General features: G+C 39.0%; 1 protein-coding gene across 1 annotated transcript; it reads left to right on the forward strand.

The window, feature by feature from the left end:
* Nucleotides 1-3,713: 3,713 nt before the first annotated feature.
* Nucleotides 3,714-7,081, forward strand: LOC145102997 (protein NRT1/ PTR FAMILY 1.2-like). Its single transcript, XM_079040529.1, has 4 exons — nt 3,714-4,015; nt 4,173-4,390; nt 4,784-5,331; nt 5,746-7,081. The coding sequence occupies exons 1-4, from the start codon at nt 3,928-3,930 to the stop codon at nt 6,686-6,688; spliced, it is 1,797 nt and encodes a 598-aa protein (XP_078896655.1). The 5' UTR covers nt 3,714-3,927; the 3' UTR covers nt 6,689-7,081.
* The last annotated feature ends 11,400 nt before the right edge of the window (nt 7,082-18,481 follow it).

An 18,481-nucleotide genomic window follows, 5' to 3' on the forward strand; every position in this document is an offset into this window, starting at 1 on the left:
ACAGGGAGGTTTTCTGCGGATGGATTCGGAGGGATGCATAAAATGAGCATTGTTCGGGAAAAGTGGGCAAGTGTTTATGAGCATTGTGAGTATTTAGGATGAGGGGGGTCGTTTAGGAAAAATTTAAACACAAATGCGTGCGTTGCGGTCTTGCCATAATGGATGAGTTTGATTGGGATTGTCTTATGTAATTTTAGTGTGCTTAATTTCAGTTTTGCTTGGGGGCAAGCAAAAGTCAAGTGTGGGTATTTTGATATGTGCATATTTAGCCCTTTAATTAATATTGATTTTTATCATTTATTAGCTATTTATTTGCATATTATAGACAAAAGATACATAAAAGTGTTTGAATTGTGTTTTCAGTCCAAAAGGAATGCTTGGAAGCAAAAAGGAGCAAGAGTAGCTATCGGGAAGTTTTGGATTGATCAAAAGAAGAAAAGACCAAAAATGGAAGGAACTCGGCAAGTCTGGCATCGGCTCAATGAGTCGCTACGAAGATTCGTGAACCTGAGGAATCCTTAACTTGCCGTACACAGGGATTAAGTGATGGACTCGACGAGTCGGTTCGAATTTATAAATACGACTTTTCAGATCGATACAAGGGGAATCGAGAGAACCCTTGGGAAAAAAAGTTGCGAATTAAAGTCAGAGAAGACCTAGAGAACGAAGATCCAACCCTAAATCCGTTTCCGAAGGAGATTAGAGGAAATTTTCATTATTCTTAATTTAATCTATTGTTTTTCATCATGTATAGACATATAGATTTCGATTTTATGCTTCCAATTGCCTCAATCATGAGCTAAAACCTTTTAACTTCTGTTTGGGGAGATAATATTGATACTATGGTTTGATTTATGGTAGCATTAGTTTAATATTGGTGATTTCGTTAATTTAAGCTTGTTAAAGAACCTTATGTGTGAATGATAACTATTTTTCTGTTAATAGGAAGTTAATTAAGTTGCATGAACATTTCTTAATTGTTTACCTCGTATAATTTATGTGAACACTTTATTATATGACTAGGAATAACGAATGTAAAACTAGAATTAATAATGAAATAGGTAAATTTACGTGTAAGCTTGTGTGATGACCATCAGCAAGAGGTTAACTAAAGGGCCAAATTAGTTAACCATTACAAGTCTTAATTAACCCGAATAAATAGCCTAGGGAATTAAATTAAATTAGACAGCTGGCCACTGTTTGAATTAGTTTGTTTTCTAAGGATTAGTGTAACGAATGTGAACCTAATCACATGAATCGGTAGCCAATAGAAGAATTAATTCATTGCACTATTACAATAAAATCAACCATAGGATCAATTGAGTTGAAGCTAAGCAGAAGTCTCCTTCATTATTGAATTTAGTCGAATCTTTGCTTATCTAACTTTTAGTTAATTAGTTTAAGTATTAGTTAATAAGTTTCTAGTCTTGTAAAACTAGATAAAACCCCCTCTTTTATTTGTTAGTTGTTTTTAGATAATTTTAGTAATTAGTTCAAATTGTCGTTCCTTGAGTTCGATACCCTGCTTACTAGATCTATACCACCAATTGACAGGTCCACTGCCTTTTGTGTGATTAATTACTTTTTATAAGCATGAATAAAACTAGTCTGTTTTACACACATCAATATTTTTCATTGTTATTTTTTTGGAACCGACAAATATATATATAAATAAAAGGCCCAACTAGCAAGTTGATAGCATGGTTCCAAAAAGCGAGCCATGGCGCGCCTCAAGGCGTGTCATGGCGCGAGGCGTGGTGTAGCCATTACGAAAACGTCCAAGGCGGGTTTGTGAAGCGTGACGCCCAAATAACGTGTTAAGGCGCACCTTATCGCGTTATGGTGCGAGTTTTTTTTCAAGGCGCGGGTTTTTTTTGTTTTGTTTTTTTTTATCGGGCCCAAAATAAATGAGTTTTTGTTAACTTTTTTCTATTAGATATTAATATAACACTTCTAAAAACTTCATATATTTGATAAAATTCAATAATTGTATGATTTATATCTTTTAATGTATATAATGTAGTCACATCTTGAAAAACGTCATGACTCGCCAAGGCTTGTCATGACTTAACTTTTACCTTGTCGCCAAGCCACGACTTACGTTATTTAGAACCTTGATTGATAGAGAGACAAAACAAGAACAATTACAAAGTTTAAAAAAGTAGGAAACGAGATTACAACCGCCTCACATCAGATTTTCGTATCTCACAACTTTGTAACTTGACCAATTGCGAGGTTAGTGGCTATATAAACAATGTTTTTCAAAGATGGTTAAGATATTTAATATGATTAGAAAGTAGTGTTATTTATTTTGTTGAGTATCCTAAAATAAGTATAACTGAAAATTAATTATTAATTATGTATCGTACTTGTATGCTATAATAAGATGGTATAATCTATTTTCAAATTGATATGTTGTTATATTATTAGAATATTGGAATTGTGATTTTAATAAAATTTTATTAATTGTACAAAAAAATGACACATATGTTGATGGCAAGTCTTATAGAAAACACCATTTACATCTTGAAAGGATAAAACTGGATTCGAAGTGAGATTTTGTCCTGACTTTGATGGATGAAACATGAGAGAACTCGAATCCCAAAAGCCTTAAGAGGGGCTTACTTGGAAGTGAACGATGACAAATATAAAAAATAAAAGATAAATTAAATATTTTTATCATTTGTCAATACCATCTTCTTAGGCTTAAAGGAGTGGGTGCGGTTTTACCACACCTTTGCCACGATTTCGCAACACCGCCTTCTAATCATGATTTCGAGTACAATTTGACCGCATATGGTAGCCTGTAGTTGTTGCCCCTCTTTCCTCCTTTATTCAATTTTTTTTCTTTCAACATTCAACCGTTAAATTTGAGATTTTTTAACCAATAAATAAAACCTTACGACCCTTATTTCTCCAAACATAAATCTAATTCTTATTATTTTTTTATGTATCTATTTATTTCCAAATCACTAGAAATATTGTCATTTTTAGTATTTATTTTTCTTATTTGATGTGTGTTTTTTTTTTTAAAGTTTGTAAGTTTAAGATTTCTAGTTTTTTTTTAAGTGTTTAGGATTTTTTTTAATGTTATGTTATGTTTTTTTAAGTAAGACGATGTAATTTTTTTTTTTGAGGTAGTTATATATATATTTTTTAATAAATAATGAAAATTTTATTTAAATTAATTGTTAAAAAAATGTGGCATCACTTTTTGTGTGTGGCAAAGAATTACATTTTTATGGTAAAAACTGACATGATATTTACATAAATCATCTAAATAACATAATAAAAGAACCAATTTCCAATCTCCTACTAAATACAGTTAGCAAAAAATGTATTAATATAACAAATGACAGTTTCTTATGTATATATATTATTATATCACGAAGGAACATATATAGACCTACAATATTCAAAAGTGGTAATTATTAAATAATAAATATTAATTTTTTTTGGTTGAGTTCGAGGCATGAGTTGGTGGGGACTGAAGTCTACGTACATGCACATGGATTCAAGCCCATATGCTACCCCACCACAGTAAAAAATTCAGCTTATTTACCGGAAATAAAAAAAGAAAAACATTTTTGATATTATAAATTTATAACTAAATAATTAAAATCAAAAATCAAAAATCAAATACGCAAAAATTAACCATGCCCTTTCTTATCACTCACTCACTCTGAAAAAACTCAACAAGTGTGGAGATTGGACTTTTCGTTGAAAACCAAACCCCATGTGTTTTCATTGTTAAAATATTCACTCTGACTTGTGGTTAGACCCCATTCTTGAGCAAAATCATATCCAAAATGCTCTACAGTTTCCTTCCCCTCTTTTTAACCATAAAGATTAACCCATAACTTCTAAGTAGCACCAGTATATAAAGGGAAACCCCCATATTATTTGTCAGAAAAAAACACGAAGAAAATGGGGGAGCAAATGGAGGAATTAAACCAGGAAACACAGGTTTCCTCAAGAAAGAAAGGAGGTTTAGTCACTATGCCTTTCATCATAGGTATGTTGATTCTTCTTAATTCACATCCACATTCTTCAAATCTTGAAAAGCTTGCATTTTTACTTCATGGGTTTCTTGAATCTTGAAGTTTCGTACTTGATTTGATCTGGGTTTTCGATGATTCTTATAAATCTTGGATCTTTTTCTTGTTTTGCAGCAAATGAGGCATTTGAGAAGGTGGCTAGCTATGGTTTAGTCCCAAATATGATATTCTACTTGATGACGGACTACAAGATTAGTGTCGCAAAAGGCACAAACATACTCTTTCTTTGGACTGCTGCTTCCAATTTTGCCCCTGTTTTGGGTGCATTTCTTTCAGATTCATATTTGGGTCGATTTCTCACTATTGGTTTGGGTTCTTGCTTCTCCTTTCTGGTAATCTTTCAATTTGTTTAAATCTGAGTGTTTAGTAATAACATAAGAACGCAATCGAATCCTGCATTGATTAATGAATCATACGTTGTTTCTTTTAAGCTTTTTTGATCTTTGAACAGTATTTCTGACGTTGACTATATTAACTTGCAAAAAGAATTTATCTGGACGAGGTTGCTGAATTCAATATGTCCAGGAGAGCACTAATTAATTAGGTCTGAAACATCCACTGAACATGGAATCGGTTTCTCCAGTTTCTGCCTATTCATGGTCCACAGACCCTACCTCATAATTTCTCTGATAGAAGCCCTCGAAAACCATTTGAATTTTCAAAATTCAAACCTTTTTCGTCCAAATCATAATTTAAAGCTAATCAATTCTTAATTCTAATTACAGGGGATGCTCTTGTTGTGGATAACAACAATGGTGCCACATTTAAAGCCACCGATTTGTAATCAATTCACCGAAACCTGCAAACAAGCGACACATTCTCAATTCGCGTTCTTGATCTTCGCTTTCGTCTTCATATCCTTGGGATCCGGAGGTGTTCGACCATGTTCTTTAGCATTTGGTGCTGAACAAATCGACGATAAACACAATCCCAAAAACGAAAGAGCATTAGAAAGCTTTTTCGGATGGTATTACGCTGCAGGAGCGATCGCTGTTCTTATTGCTTTCACGGGTATTGTTTATATTCAAGAACATGCTGGATGGAAGGTGGGTTTTGGGGTTCCTTTAATTCTCATGTTCTTATCGACACTCTTGTTCTTTGTTGCTTCTTCACTATACGTCAAGATGAAAGTTAAAAAGAGCTTATTCACTAGCTTTTTACAAGTCATTGTTGTCGCTTATAAGAACAGAAAACTACCTTCTCAGCCTCCAAATTCCGATTCGTGGCAATATCACAAAGATTCTCCTGAATCTCTACCCACCAAGAGATTAAGGTATTGTTCTTTGTCACTTAGATCCTAAATAGTTACAATTATCGAATTTTTTTCTAACACTATCTCCAATCCAAACACAAAATCCCATTTTTGTTGCACCAAAATATGTAAAGGACTTGTATAACACAAAATTTGGTTTTATACTATTCGTTTACATCATATTTGGTTTTAATATTGTGTAGGTATATTTTAATTTTAATATTTGTTACTTATATTAGTATTATGTTATATATTCATTTGATATTAAATATTAATTAGTCATATATATTAAATCATATCATATATATATATAAAGTGTGTAATCATATAACTTAAAGCTATTGTAACAAAAAAGATGTAAGAAAGTTTTGTAAAAAACTGTAAATACAAGGGGTCTTTTTGTAAAATCTGTGTAATCTTTAATTCTTTATGTAGGTTCTTGAACAAAGCGTGCGTCGTTCAAAACCCAAAAGATTTAACATCAGATGGAGTTGCTTTAGACCCATGGAGTTTATGCACAGTAGAGCAAACCGAAGAACTCAAAGCTCTAATCAGAGTCATACCATTGTGGTCTTCAGGTCTCATGATGTCAATAAACGTCGCTCAATCTTCATTTCCAGTAATCCAAGCAAGCACCATGGATCGACATATGGGATCAAGCTTCCAAATTCCCGCAGGTTCTTTTGCTTTCTTCACAATCGCAGTTCTAGCACTTTGGGTTATATTATACGATCGTGTTATAATCCCATTGGCTACAAAAATCCGAGGGAAACAAGTCCATCTTGGCGTCAAATTAAGAATGGGTATTGGTCTGGTTATCTCAACCATAGCCATGGTGGTTTCCGCCATTGTTGAACATGCTAGAAGAAAGAAAGCAATCGAACAAGGTCTATACAACAACCCTCAAGCTGTAGTTGCCATGTCAGCAATGTGGTTGGTCCCACAATACTGTCTCCATGGATTAGCCGAAGCTTTTAGTGCCATTGGGCAGAATGAGTTTTACTATTCGGAGTTTCCTAAAAGCATGTCAAGTGTCGCAGCTTCTCTTTTCTTGTTAGGAATGGCTGTCGCTAATTTGTTGGCGAGTTTTATTCTAAACACTGTTCAAAGACTTACGCGAGGTGGTGGAAAAGAAGGGTGGATCACGACTAATATTAACCATGGGCGTTATGATAGTTACTATTGGGTTCTTGCTGTTATGAGCTTTGTGAATCTTTTCTATTTCTTGGCTTGTAGTTGGGCTTATGGTCCTTGTGCTGATGAAATGGTGAAAGAGGAGGCTACGAGTAATAGTAGTAAAGACCCTAATGAAGAGTTACAAAGAGCAAGATCTGTAGTGGATGAAAGACAAAATCTTTTCTCTAGTTTGCCATCATAATCGACCTCTTGCAAAATCTTGCAAATATTAGGTGTTTTTCAAGAAAAGTTCATGTTATGGTGGTAAACGTGATCTTGTTTATTAGAATATATGATGATGGATCTAAAACCCGAATGAAAGAAGAAAAAAGAGGGTCTTGGGGAACTAAGAAACTGATCCAATGGCTCTTGAAGTTGCAACGATGGCGACATGGAGTGTTGTTTAGTTTCGTTCCGTTTGGTTTGATGCTTGAAGATAAGATGTTCGAAGAGCTATTGTTTGTGGTGTTGATAGATGTGGTTTTGTTTAGTTTTGTATTATGGATATTGTAATAGGTTTATATGTTGGAATGAACTCGAAAATATACTTGTAAACATAAATATTATGCGTGTTTTAAGATGTTCGTTTGTTGCATCTTTGTGTGTTTTAAAAGATATACAAAATGGTCGTAATTTGAGTTACTTAAAGGTTTATACAAAGCACAAGTTACATAGGGTAATTAATTTTGGTCATTTTTTCATTTAACATAAATTTAATTTTTTTAAGGTAACAAAGTTTCAATTTTCTAGTTCGGGTATAGGTGCAACACACATAATAGATAAATTTGATACTGATATGAGAACATGAATTCTGTCTATCACCAAAGCATAAAAGAGTTGATATCATAAAATATCAACGTACATTTTCATTTTTCTTACTTCGGTAATCAAATTGTTTTCGTAAAATCGTATTATCAAAAATCTTACTCGTTAACTTATAGATTGCATTAATCGATAAGTTTTCTTGATGTGACATATATGTGGATAGTAATGGACATCTCATTAACATATGGTCTAGTTGTAACCATCAATGATGTTGATTTTGTAGGGATGTAATTCAATAAATTGGTATTATTTCTTGAAAGGTTAACAAGGAAAAGTTGTCCCCATTTGTATTTTTGTATTTATGGCAAGACATTAGCAAATAATTTGAGTCACATGTGTACCGATGTAGAACCCCGTGGGCACCAAAATAGGTCGATGATTATGATAATAATTGTAGTTTAATTAAAAGATCAACAACAAGAGATTAATTGCAAGACATGATTACACCCAATTTTGGAAGTTAACGTGGCATGTTTTTCAAAATTTGGTTTGAGAGCAAGGAGAATTTAACATTGATTGACAAACTATAAGGTTACTAGTTGGTACCAACTGTTGTTTGCAAGAAATGATTACAAGATATTGTTGGTTAGGTATGGAAAAGGCATTAATAAATATGATAATCATTATTTGGGACCCTTGAATGGGGAATGAAGAATCATTGCAAATCAAGACATATAATCTCGACCATAATTGTTGTAGAACCTTTTGATTGTGATCACTTCTATAACATTTACTTGGATTGTTAAGCACTAATATTAGTCTCACTCATTTTGTATAAATTTCATAGATGATCAATACTTAAACAAATTTTAGAATCACACTTTGTAAACGAATAAAAAATGGTCAAGTGTCTAAGCCAAAACTACTAGCTGAAGCTGAGACTATCTAGAACTTTGTTGTATATTGAAGAATGGGAGTCGGGTAAACTAGTGAAGATGTTCATCTATTATCTTAATAGTTGAAGGCCAAGTTTGTTGAAGATAGATAACTAGCTAAAGGCCGACGTAAGATCAGACTAATGATTTCTCTCTGCTAGCATAAATTAGTTGAAATGTGTGAAGATTTGGATCTGATATGAGAACTTGCTAAGACTAAAAAGGACAATGGAGGATCAAATATCTTTGTCCCCAACGTGCTTTGTTGTCATAGAAGTGTTGATTATAACATGTTTAACATTAAAAAACAACTTCACATTCTACATTTTTTATTAAAAAGATACAATACATCATGTTACCAAATCAATTAAAGACTCATTTAATCTAATTTCAACTTACATTAACTAACACTTAGGGTTGCATAAACTATTGTCGTGACCGTATTGTTGCTAAGGGTAAATGTCAACTATTATGTCTGAAACAGTTAAGATTTTTCACTTAAGTAAATGTCAACTATTATGTCTAAAACAGTTAAGATTAGAATCCTTTAAAGATCATGAGTGTCCTTAAAGATCGTTTTTAGCGGTACAAAATAGGTGAAATTTTTTGATCAATAGCTTCATATTTCAAAGATTTCTAGTTGCATGTTGAAGCCCACTTAACTGTCATTTATATTTAGAGGCATTCAAGTTTTCTCGCATAGTAAAGTTTCTAATAAGAATTTAATAGTAAAATCATTGAAATTTGTTGTATACAACCTTCATTTCTACATTACATATACTTGTTATTACTTGTATTATTTATAATTAAGAGTATTGCGACTATCAATTGGTACCTTCTCCCAAGAGTTTCAGAAAATGCTACCGATTTGGCCTAATTTAATCACGTTATTCTTCTCATTTCGAAAGAAGAAGAAGTACACCTGTCGACAACCAGTGGCGGCCCTAGAGTGTTCGGGAGGTGCGGTCGCACGAGGCATCCCATTTTTAAGAGGCCTCCAAATTTTACGACAAATATATAGTTACAGTGTGATATATTCATAAAATACATTTTTATGAGTTATCATTAAATAAAATTGGCTATCGATTTCTTATATGCACATTGTAGAATTTGGTTGCAATCTTGAAGTTGTTTGAATTATAAAAAAAATCAAAGAAAATAAAAAAATCAACATCTAATTGGAAATTCTACAATCTACTAATAATTTAATGAAATTACTTATATTCAAAGAAAAATGCAAATATGTTTCAAGATTCAATTGTAACACCCAATTTTCGTGACCGGATCGATTTAGGGTGTCAATGAGTAAAAGGCTTGGTTTTTGGGTAAAACCAAGGCTCACCACGTGGGCCATAGAAGGGTCACGACGTGAGGAATGATTAAATGAAAACGTTAAATTATGTTGAGCTCACGACGTGAGCAATAAGAGCTCACGACTTGAGATGCGAGGTAGCCCAAGCCCATGGTCTTTTAGGGTTTCCTTCGTATTTAAACCCTATACACTTCATTTTAGGGTTCCAAAACAGCCTTCTTCATCCCTAAGCTCAGTAAAACCCAAACCCTAGCCTCTCATTGTGATTCTTGAGCTTTTGGTGGAGTTTTGGTGGTTTGAAGAGGAAGAGATCAACATGGAAGCATAGTTTCAGCTTGGAGGTTTCATTTGCAACCTCTAGCTACACTTCTGGACAATTGTGAGTAACCAAGATCTAAACTTTAAGTTTTGTTGTTGTTAGATCTAAGGTTTTATGTGTGTTTAACCATGAATTAAGAGTTAGAAGTGTTGGGACTCCCTAAAGTTAACAACTTTATGGGTCCTTAGGGTTCCTTGGTGCTTATATGTTATAGATTTGAAGTTTGGATGATGTTTGAGTTCATGCTTGCGAATTTATCTTCTTTTTCTTCATTAATGACCTAGTTTGAGCCCAAGTATTGTATTAGACATACAAGGCCTTAAAACATCAATGTTTATGATCATACGAGTGTTAGGAAGCCTCCTGGAAAAGATGGAATAGTGGCTTAACGGATTAAGAAGTTTTTGAATCAAAATGACGTACAACAAGATCTCATAACGTGAGGAAGATGTATGTTACATCGAGATGGTTGCAAGACCTAACTATTTTTTCATGTAGTGACTCATGATGTGAGCCATAGATGGTCATGTCATGAGGACCTGCTGACTGTTGACTTTTATTGACCGTTGACCTTTTGACTATGTTTGAGTTTGGGTCAAACTTGAGAATTTTAGGCTACTTATGAAGATTCTATCTGGTTATGGTGTTAGTGGATTCACGGGAGCAAGCAGTACATAAAAGGGATTGTATCGCAGTGTTTCAAAGTTCTTTGCTTCTAGTGAGTTTCGCCTCATTGTACCGTGGGTCGAAGGCACCAATGTTGGCCCACTAATTTTGGTTATCTTGAGTAGAGGGATGCCATAGGGACTGTATATAGTCATGTAGGATAGACTGAAATATCTTGATTTAGGCTTTATTTCCTGTTCCTTGTTTGGTTGTAGATCTAGAGTAGGATCAGCTATCAGGGTGTCTATCTCACCTCTAAGTATATACAATTATGTATTCCTTAGATTTTTGGTATATAGGATGTTGATATGCAGTAGTGATATGTTATATCTGTATCCAATTTAAGGATATTGCTATGTTGTATTGATTTGTTAGAATTGAGTCCTGGTATATAGGATTTTGTTATGCAGTTGTGATATGTATATCTTCCTGTTTGCATGTTAAGTAGTTGCATGCTATTTGTTATGTATACGTAGACATGTTATGGTTTGGATTAAGACTGTACTGCTTTGTGTTGCCAGTCAACAGACTGGGGCAATCCAACCGGGAGGTTGTGGGCTAGGGTAATCCAACCAGCAGGTTGTAGACCCAATATGATATATGTAGGGCAATCCAACAGGGAGGTTATGAACCCAATATGTTATATGTAGGTCAATCCAACTGGGAGGTTGTAAGCCAGGGTAATCTAACTGGGAGGTTGTGGACCTAGTACGTTATATGTAGGGAAATTCATATGGGAGGTTGTAGACCAGGTTAATCCAACTGGGAGGTTATGGACCCAACATGTAGAATTATCTATGCTATATGTTTACGTGGTGGTACTTTTGGGGAACTAACTAGGTCTTGACTTACAGTTTCAGTTTCTTGTTTCAGGTACTTCAGTTGACCGTGGCAAGGCAAAGGCCTGATCGTGCACATCCTTGGGGTTTGTATGTATTTGGATCTTGAGATACTTTGATTATTGATTATTACTTTTGAAGCAATGGTTTTATAAATAATTTTCTCTTGTGTTTTTTTTGTAAAAATGATAGTTTTACTTTCATTTTTTGGATGTTACAAGTTGGTATCATAGACCTGGTTTGAGAGAATTGGATTAACATTCGTCTGAATCCAGACTCAAACTAAGGATCTGAAAGGGTTTTCAAAATTGTTTTCCAAAATTGTTTTCAAAAGTAACCAGGGAAGGATGCGATGTGTACAATCAACCGTAGCAGAAAGTATACCCCAAGTTACCCATACTGATATATGTTATTAATGATAGTAATAGAGCTGCATGTTAGTGGTAGGCTAGGGATTTTCAAGAATTGCATGATAGAATTTCCTGATGTATGATACATGATAGCCTAGGAGATCTTCTTGTATGTTAGATGAAATTGACACCATTACTATAGTTGCTTAGTGTGTGCATCATAGTTGTACATAACTAAGATTCTGTAACGACCAAAATTTCAAAACAATTAAAACTTTTCAGAACCCACTCATTTTAATAACGTTGTTACAAAAGGTTTTCAATACATCATTTAACAGAGTATTTTTCCCAGGTTCAAATCATAAAACATCAACGCGGGGAACGGTACGATCACGCCTTTGCCTTGCCACAGACTCCTGAGAACCTGAAACATAAAACCACAACTGTAAGCCCGAAAGCTTAGTGAGATACCCCCAAAAATACCAACCACAATACGCCCTTCCAGGCCACGACCTTCCGGTCCAAAACCTATCGCCTTCCGGCCCATAACATATTGCCTTTCGGCCTATAACATATTGCCTTCCGGCCCATAACATATTCGCCTTCTGGCCCATAACATAACAACATACATAACATAACAGAACATAGAACAGCCTTACATATCGGGTCAAACCCCAGACCAAGCAACTGTGCACATAACATATAATCATTCAACAGATCACAGCCAGCGAATCGATCAACAGATCACATAACATATCATTACCCTAACCAAGATACCGGACTAACCGGTCACTAGCATAACATCAACCTACGAATCAGTCAACATACTAATTACACACATACGCCTTTCCAGGCCATGACCTTCCAGTCCACATAACAATGCCTTCCGCCCCACAACAAGTAATGCCTTCCGGCCCACAACATATAATGCCTTCCGGCCCACAACATATAATGCCTTCCGGCCCATAACGTAATGTCATAACAACAAACACTGCCGGATTTCCATCCGTTAAAGGGTCGGCCTTGGTGCCGTAAACCCCGCTGATATAGTGAGGATAACTCACCTCGAAACTGCCGATTGAACAGATAACCCGAGCTGCTCCGATCACGGATACGATCTCCACCACTGGCCAACCACCAATGCACTGAACTCAAAACAATAATCAACAATTACCAAAATACCCCTGGAAACCACTGGTCAACCCTTGGTCAAAGACAAGGTCAAAGTCAACCCCTGACTGACCCTACTCGCCGAGTCAACCCGATGACTCGCCGAGTTCCCATACTCAGAACTTCACTCAATCCGCAACCTAACTCGCCGAGTCACCCCGAGACTCGCCGAGTCCCACAACTTCTGAGTCCTCTCGCATACAACTCACCGAGTCATCCCTTGACTCACCGATTCTCGACTCAACCAGAGAACATCGGAACTCTTCGACAAGACTCGCCGAGTCCAAAAACAGACTCGCCGAGTCTATGGCTATCTTCAACTTACTCGCCGAGTTGTTCATACAACTCGCCGAGTTCCAGGCCATCTTCATCCAACTCGCCGAGTTTTTCTTCCAACTCGCCGAGTCCCAACTCGTCTTTAAGCAACTCGTCGAGTACACCCATGTGACTCGCCGAGTACCATCGGTCCGAATCTATACAGAAGCACTCCAGACCATGCAATTACTCCAAAACATAGATCTAGCCTCCTACAACTCATCCATCACGTAAAGTGGCAAACTTTATGTGAATCCAAAGAGATCTAGGCCATTTGCACATTGGGCTAGGGTTTGGGACATGAAAGCTTCACTAAACACTCCAACACAGGGACTTTCATGCTCTCTGATTCCTCTCTACTCCAGATCTGAGGTCGCAACCTCAGATCTAACCTCTAGACTTCCAATTACATTCATAGGCAAGATCCCACAACCCCAAAATGAAGAAACAACATAACAATAGCCCAAGAACGAGATATTACCTCCAATGGACGCCCTAACTGCAATGTAACTCGAATCCAAGAAAAGCCCCTTGCTCCAAGCCTTCAATCCCTCAAGATTCCTTCAACAATTACTTCTCCAAGCTCCAATCCACTCAACAATGGTGCTTCTCCACGATTTAGGGTTTTCTGGGGCTCTAGGGGTGATAAGGAGGCTGGGAGGAAAACATAATGTTCTTTATATAGGGCCCAACCCCGAGAATTAGGGTTTTCACCACTCAGCGCCTACTCACCGAGTCCTCCTCACCGACTCGCCGAGTCGGCTACTTATCACGCATCCCAGCCGCGACTCTACTCGCCGAGTCCATCCATGGACTCGCCGAGTCACTCTTCCACAACTTACTCTTTTAGCCCTTCAACTCTACTCTTGATATTTCGGGATGTTACAATTCTCCCCCACTTATATTAGGCTTCGCCCTCGAAGCCTACAGCAACTCAATTCCAAGGAAACTCCCACAACGCTCCACCTGGCCTTAACCGGACCAGGTCCCTCAAGGCATACTTATCGAAACTCGAACACTCTTTCCCCTCCTTCACGGTGTCCTGACCACCGTCTCGAACCGGGCACCGACTGTACCCCTGATTATCATTCTCAATAACCGAGCATTACCCAAGATGCAACTTTGCTCTAAATCTCAACAATCACTCGACCCATAAAAGTTAGAAAACCACGGACCATCGGATTTCCCCGATCCGAATCCCACTCTGTCCATTCCGGAACGAATGAGAGACCCATTCTCAATCTCAGAGAAACTCTCACGAGTTCTCCCCTAGCAACCGCATACCCATGTTGAACTAGCTCTAACACCCTCAGGTTGGGAAAACCTGATACACTGATAATACCCTCAAGCATCCCCCAGGATGAACCACTAATATACATCCCATACTCTGATCAGAATCACACTGAGAGTTCAAGACTCTCTCTCTCTCTGCATCCCTTCCGAGCCTCTTGGCTCTACACTTGCGGATTTCCCTCCGCAACCTCAGCAGACATTCCAAACCGGATGAGCTTCTAATCCCCTGCCGCAAACACGCTGCTCAATAACCATACTCGAATTGATCTAATCATAACTCTGCTCTGCCGCTTTCACTTCCGTGAACTTGCACTCCCTCTCGGAGTTACACACCTCTTACTTCTCCCTCTTCCGTTACCAAGGAATCCACCCGGCCACGATGTCACTCCGACAAATGCCACGACGCTCGCCCGACGCTACACCACCCTTAGCATGTCCGCTATCCATCCAACACACTTACTCTGACTCTCCTCGCAGGGACTCTCAAGCCCATGCACTACCTCAAATAAACAAGATCACTACCCGGGGCCAGACCTTCCAATGCAATCACACTGCAACATACACAATACGAAATCTCAAACTGATCCAACAATACCAACAGAGTCTCCAGCATGACTGGACCGACTCACATAACACATATTAGCCACTCGAGGCTATATCTCTGTGGGTCCGTACACCCAAACTCTGTGAACCCTCAGATTCTAACTCTGGGAACCTTCCGGTTCCAACTCTATAAACATGCACAACATAAATCCCATAGAATTAATGCAGTACAACACATCACGTACATGAAGCATACAAATACTCTGATCACATAACCCCGGTTACCTACTTGATCCCGGCCTGCTTCCAGGCCTCCACAATCAAATGCCCTAGGTCTGTATCCTGCCCCGCATGCCCGTTACTCGCTCCTATCAGCCTATACTCTGGGCTGACAGATCACTGCTGAATCCCAACAACTAAGCACCCTCAAATACTCATCGATCTCCCAGAGAATTCTCCAACTCTCCCCCACTTAAGGCACTGACTAATAACCACCGGTCGCCATTAACGACCTTCCATAACAACCCCGCACAAAAAGAACACTTACACATTGACTGCTTCCCATAAGCATAAGCAACCCTCAGTAAAACACATCTCCTCACTGATCAATCTGCTCAAAAAGAATCCGATCTCCGATTATCCACTCCACGACTGCAGATGCTACCCGACATTCAACCCAATGCCGCATCTCCACTAATAACCCTCATGAAAGATAACCAACGATAGCACAAACACCAAACTATGACCATACCAAACCCTCAGGGAACAACGAATACCCAAATGAAAACCCGAAACCCAAATCCATCACCAAAAACTCCAACCCGCAAAACGACGAATACCGCATCGCAACCACACAAAGATACCAGCACAAACAATACACTGCAATAATCGCAAGATAACAAGACATCAAGAAAGAAACATATCCGCAGCTGCATCCGGCACTGCTCTGACCTCCTCTGCCGCAAGCTGATAAGCACGACCCTGAGCCCCTGGGGGCTCCACTCCACCCTGACCTCCACCTGAAATCCTCGAAGTGGCCGGTGCTGGAGCCTGCACCGATCCTGCAGAAAGCTGTGGACAGTTGACCCTCAAATGTCCAACCTGACGACAATGGTAACAAATCCTCAAATCCCGAACCGACACTGACTGCCGACAATCCCGCGCATAGTGCCCCTCCTTTCCGCACTTGCGGCATGCACCACCGGACCAACAAACTCCGGTGTGACCCCTCCCACACTTCCCACAAGTGTGGCCGCTCCGATCCCCCACTCTAACATCAACGGTCCTGGACCGTTTCGGCGCTGGCCGCGACTGCATTGGAGCTTGCCTCAGCTCACGTAACTGCAACTCAACCTCTAACTCACGCCGCCTGGCGGCCTCCTGCAACTCCAACAAGGTCTCACACCTCTGCGCAGATACGAACTGTCTGATATCCCCCTTGAGCATACTCAGATATCGGGACATCTGAGTCTGCTCCGAAGCGAACTCAGGGCAAAACATCGCCCTCTCAGTGAACATCCTAGTGATCTCAGTCACCGACTCCGAATCCTGCTTCAGCTCAAGGAACTCCTGAGCCAATCTGTCCCTCTCATCATGCGGAACATAGCGAGTGCTAAACATCTCTCTGAACTGACCCTATGAAACCGCAACCCTCTGCGCATCCGAGTACGACCCCATGGTCAATCTCCACCAATCCTTCGCCCCGAGCCTCAACAGGTTTAGAGCACACCTCACCCTCAGATCAGCAGGGCATGAACACGTGAAGAAACACCCCTCCAGGCCCGTTAACCACCTCATAGCAACCACCGGGTCCTGAACTCCATCGAAGGTGGGAGGCTCCGTATTATCGAAGTCCCGATACTGGAAATCCATATCAGCTCCTCCCCCTGCCGCTGCTACAACCACTGTAGCCGCCGCGGTAGCCGTCTCTGCGAGAGCCGCATAGCATTCATCAAAATACTCAACCATGGCGGTCTTGATCGACCCAAACAGTTCCGGCAACTCAGCCCGGAATAATGCAACAACCTCATCATGCAGGATCTCGCGAATCCTCGCATCCAACTCACTCGTGCTCATCTGATCGATAACCTCAGACGACACCGATCCACCCGGAACTCTCTCTCCAGCTCCCGATCCTGATCCGGATCCACTCTCATCATGCCTCGGAATCTCCATACTAAAAAAACACCATACCAAAACTCAGACTCATCCCACAAACTTGGGATCCAACTCTCTTAACCCAACCCTAGAGATCATGGTTTCCCTGATACGCGTATGGGTCCTGTGCTTTCTGTAGTACGGGCCCATACTACCTTCCACACCTACCCATATTTGTATGAAGTACTACCACAATACCCTAGAGAACATGCATAACAACTATCAACCCTCACCACTAGAGGAACACTGAGAATCTCCCATAAGGGACCCTAGGCTACAGGCATCATAAATCAGGCAACATTATCATGAAATCCTGAAGATCCCTAGCCTAACTCTAGCATGCTGTTCTATCAAAGCTCAAATAAACAAGTGTCATGAATGGTAAATTTGGGGTTACTTACTGGCTCCGGCTGATCGTACCTCCGCGTCCCCCTTTTACTTAATTTGAAAACCATTTTAATTTCTCTTTTAAAAACCTTCCTCGATTTGAGACTGGAGTTACACGAGTGTTCCTCCAATTCACTCAAACCAAGGCTCTGATACCAACTTGTAACGACCAAAATTTCAAAACAATTAAAACTTTTCAGAACCCACTCATTTTAATAACGTTGTTACAAAAGGTTTTCAATACATCATTTAACAGAGTATTTTTCCCAGGTTCAAATCATAAAACATCAACGCGGGGAACGGTACGATCACGCCTTTGCCTTGCCATAGACTCCTGAGAACCTGAAACATAAAACCACAACTGTAAGCCCGAAAGCTTAGTGAGATACCCCCAAAAATACCAACCACAATACGCCCTTCCAGGACGACCTTCCGGTCCAAAACCTATCGCCTTCCGGCCCATAACATATTGCCTTCCGACCCATAACATATTGCCTTCTGGCCCATAACATATTGCCTTCTGGCCCATAACATATTCGCCTTCCGGCCCATAACATAACAGCATACATAACATAACAGAACATAGAACAACCTTACATATCGGGTCAAACCCCAGACCAAGCAACTGTGCACATAACATATAATCATTCAACAGATCATAGCCAGCGAATCGATCAACAGATCACATAACATATCATTACCCTAACCAAGATACCAGACTAACCGGTCACTAGCATAACATCACCCTACGAATCAGTCAACATACTAATTACACACATACGCCTTTCCAGGCCATGACCTTCCGGTCCACATAACAATGCCTTCCGGCCCACAACAAGTAATGCCTTCCGGCCCACAACATATAATGCCTTCCGACCCACAACATATAATGCCTTCCGGCCCATAACGTAATGTCATAACAACAAACACTACCGGATTTCCAT

The sequence above is a fragment of the Lactuca serriola genome, chromosome 4 (assembly GCF_051521515.1).
Source record: "Lactuca serriola cultivar US96UC23 chromosome 4, Lser_US96UC23_V15, whole genome shotgun sequence".
Taxonomy (NCBI): Eukaryota; Viridiplantae; Streptophyta; class Magnoliopsida; order Asterales; family Asteraceae; genus Lactuca; species Lactuca serriola.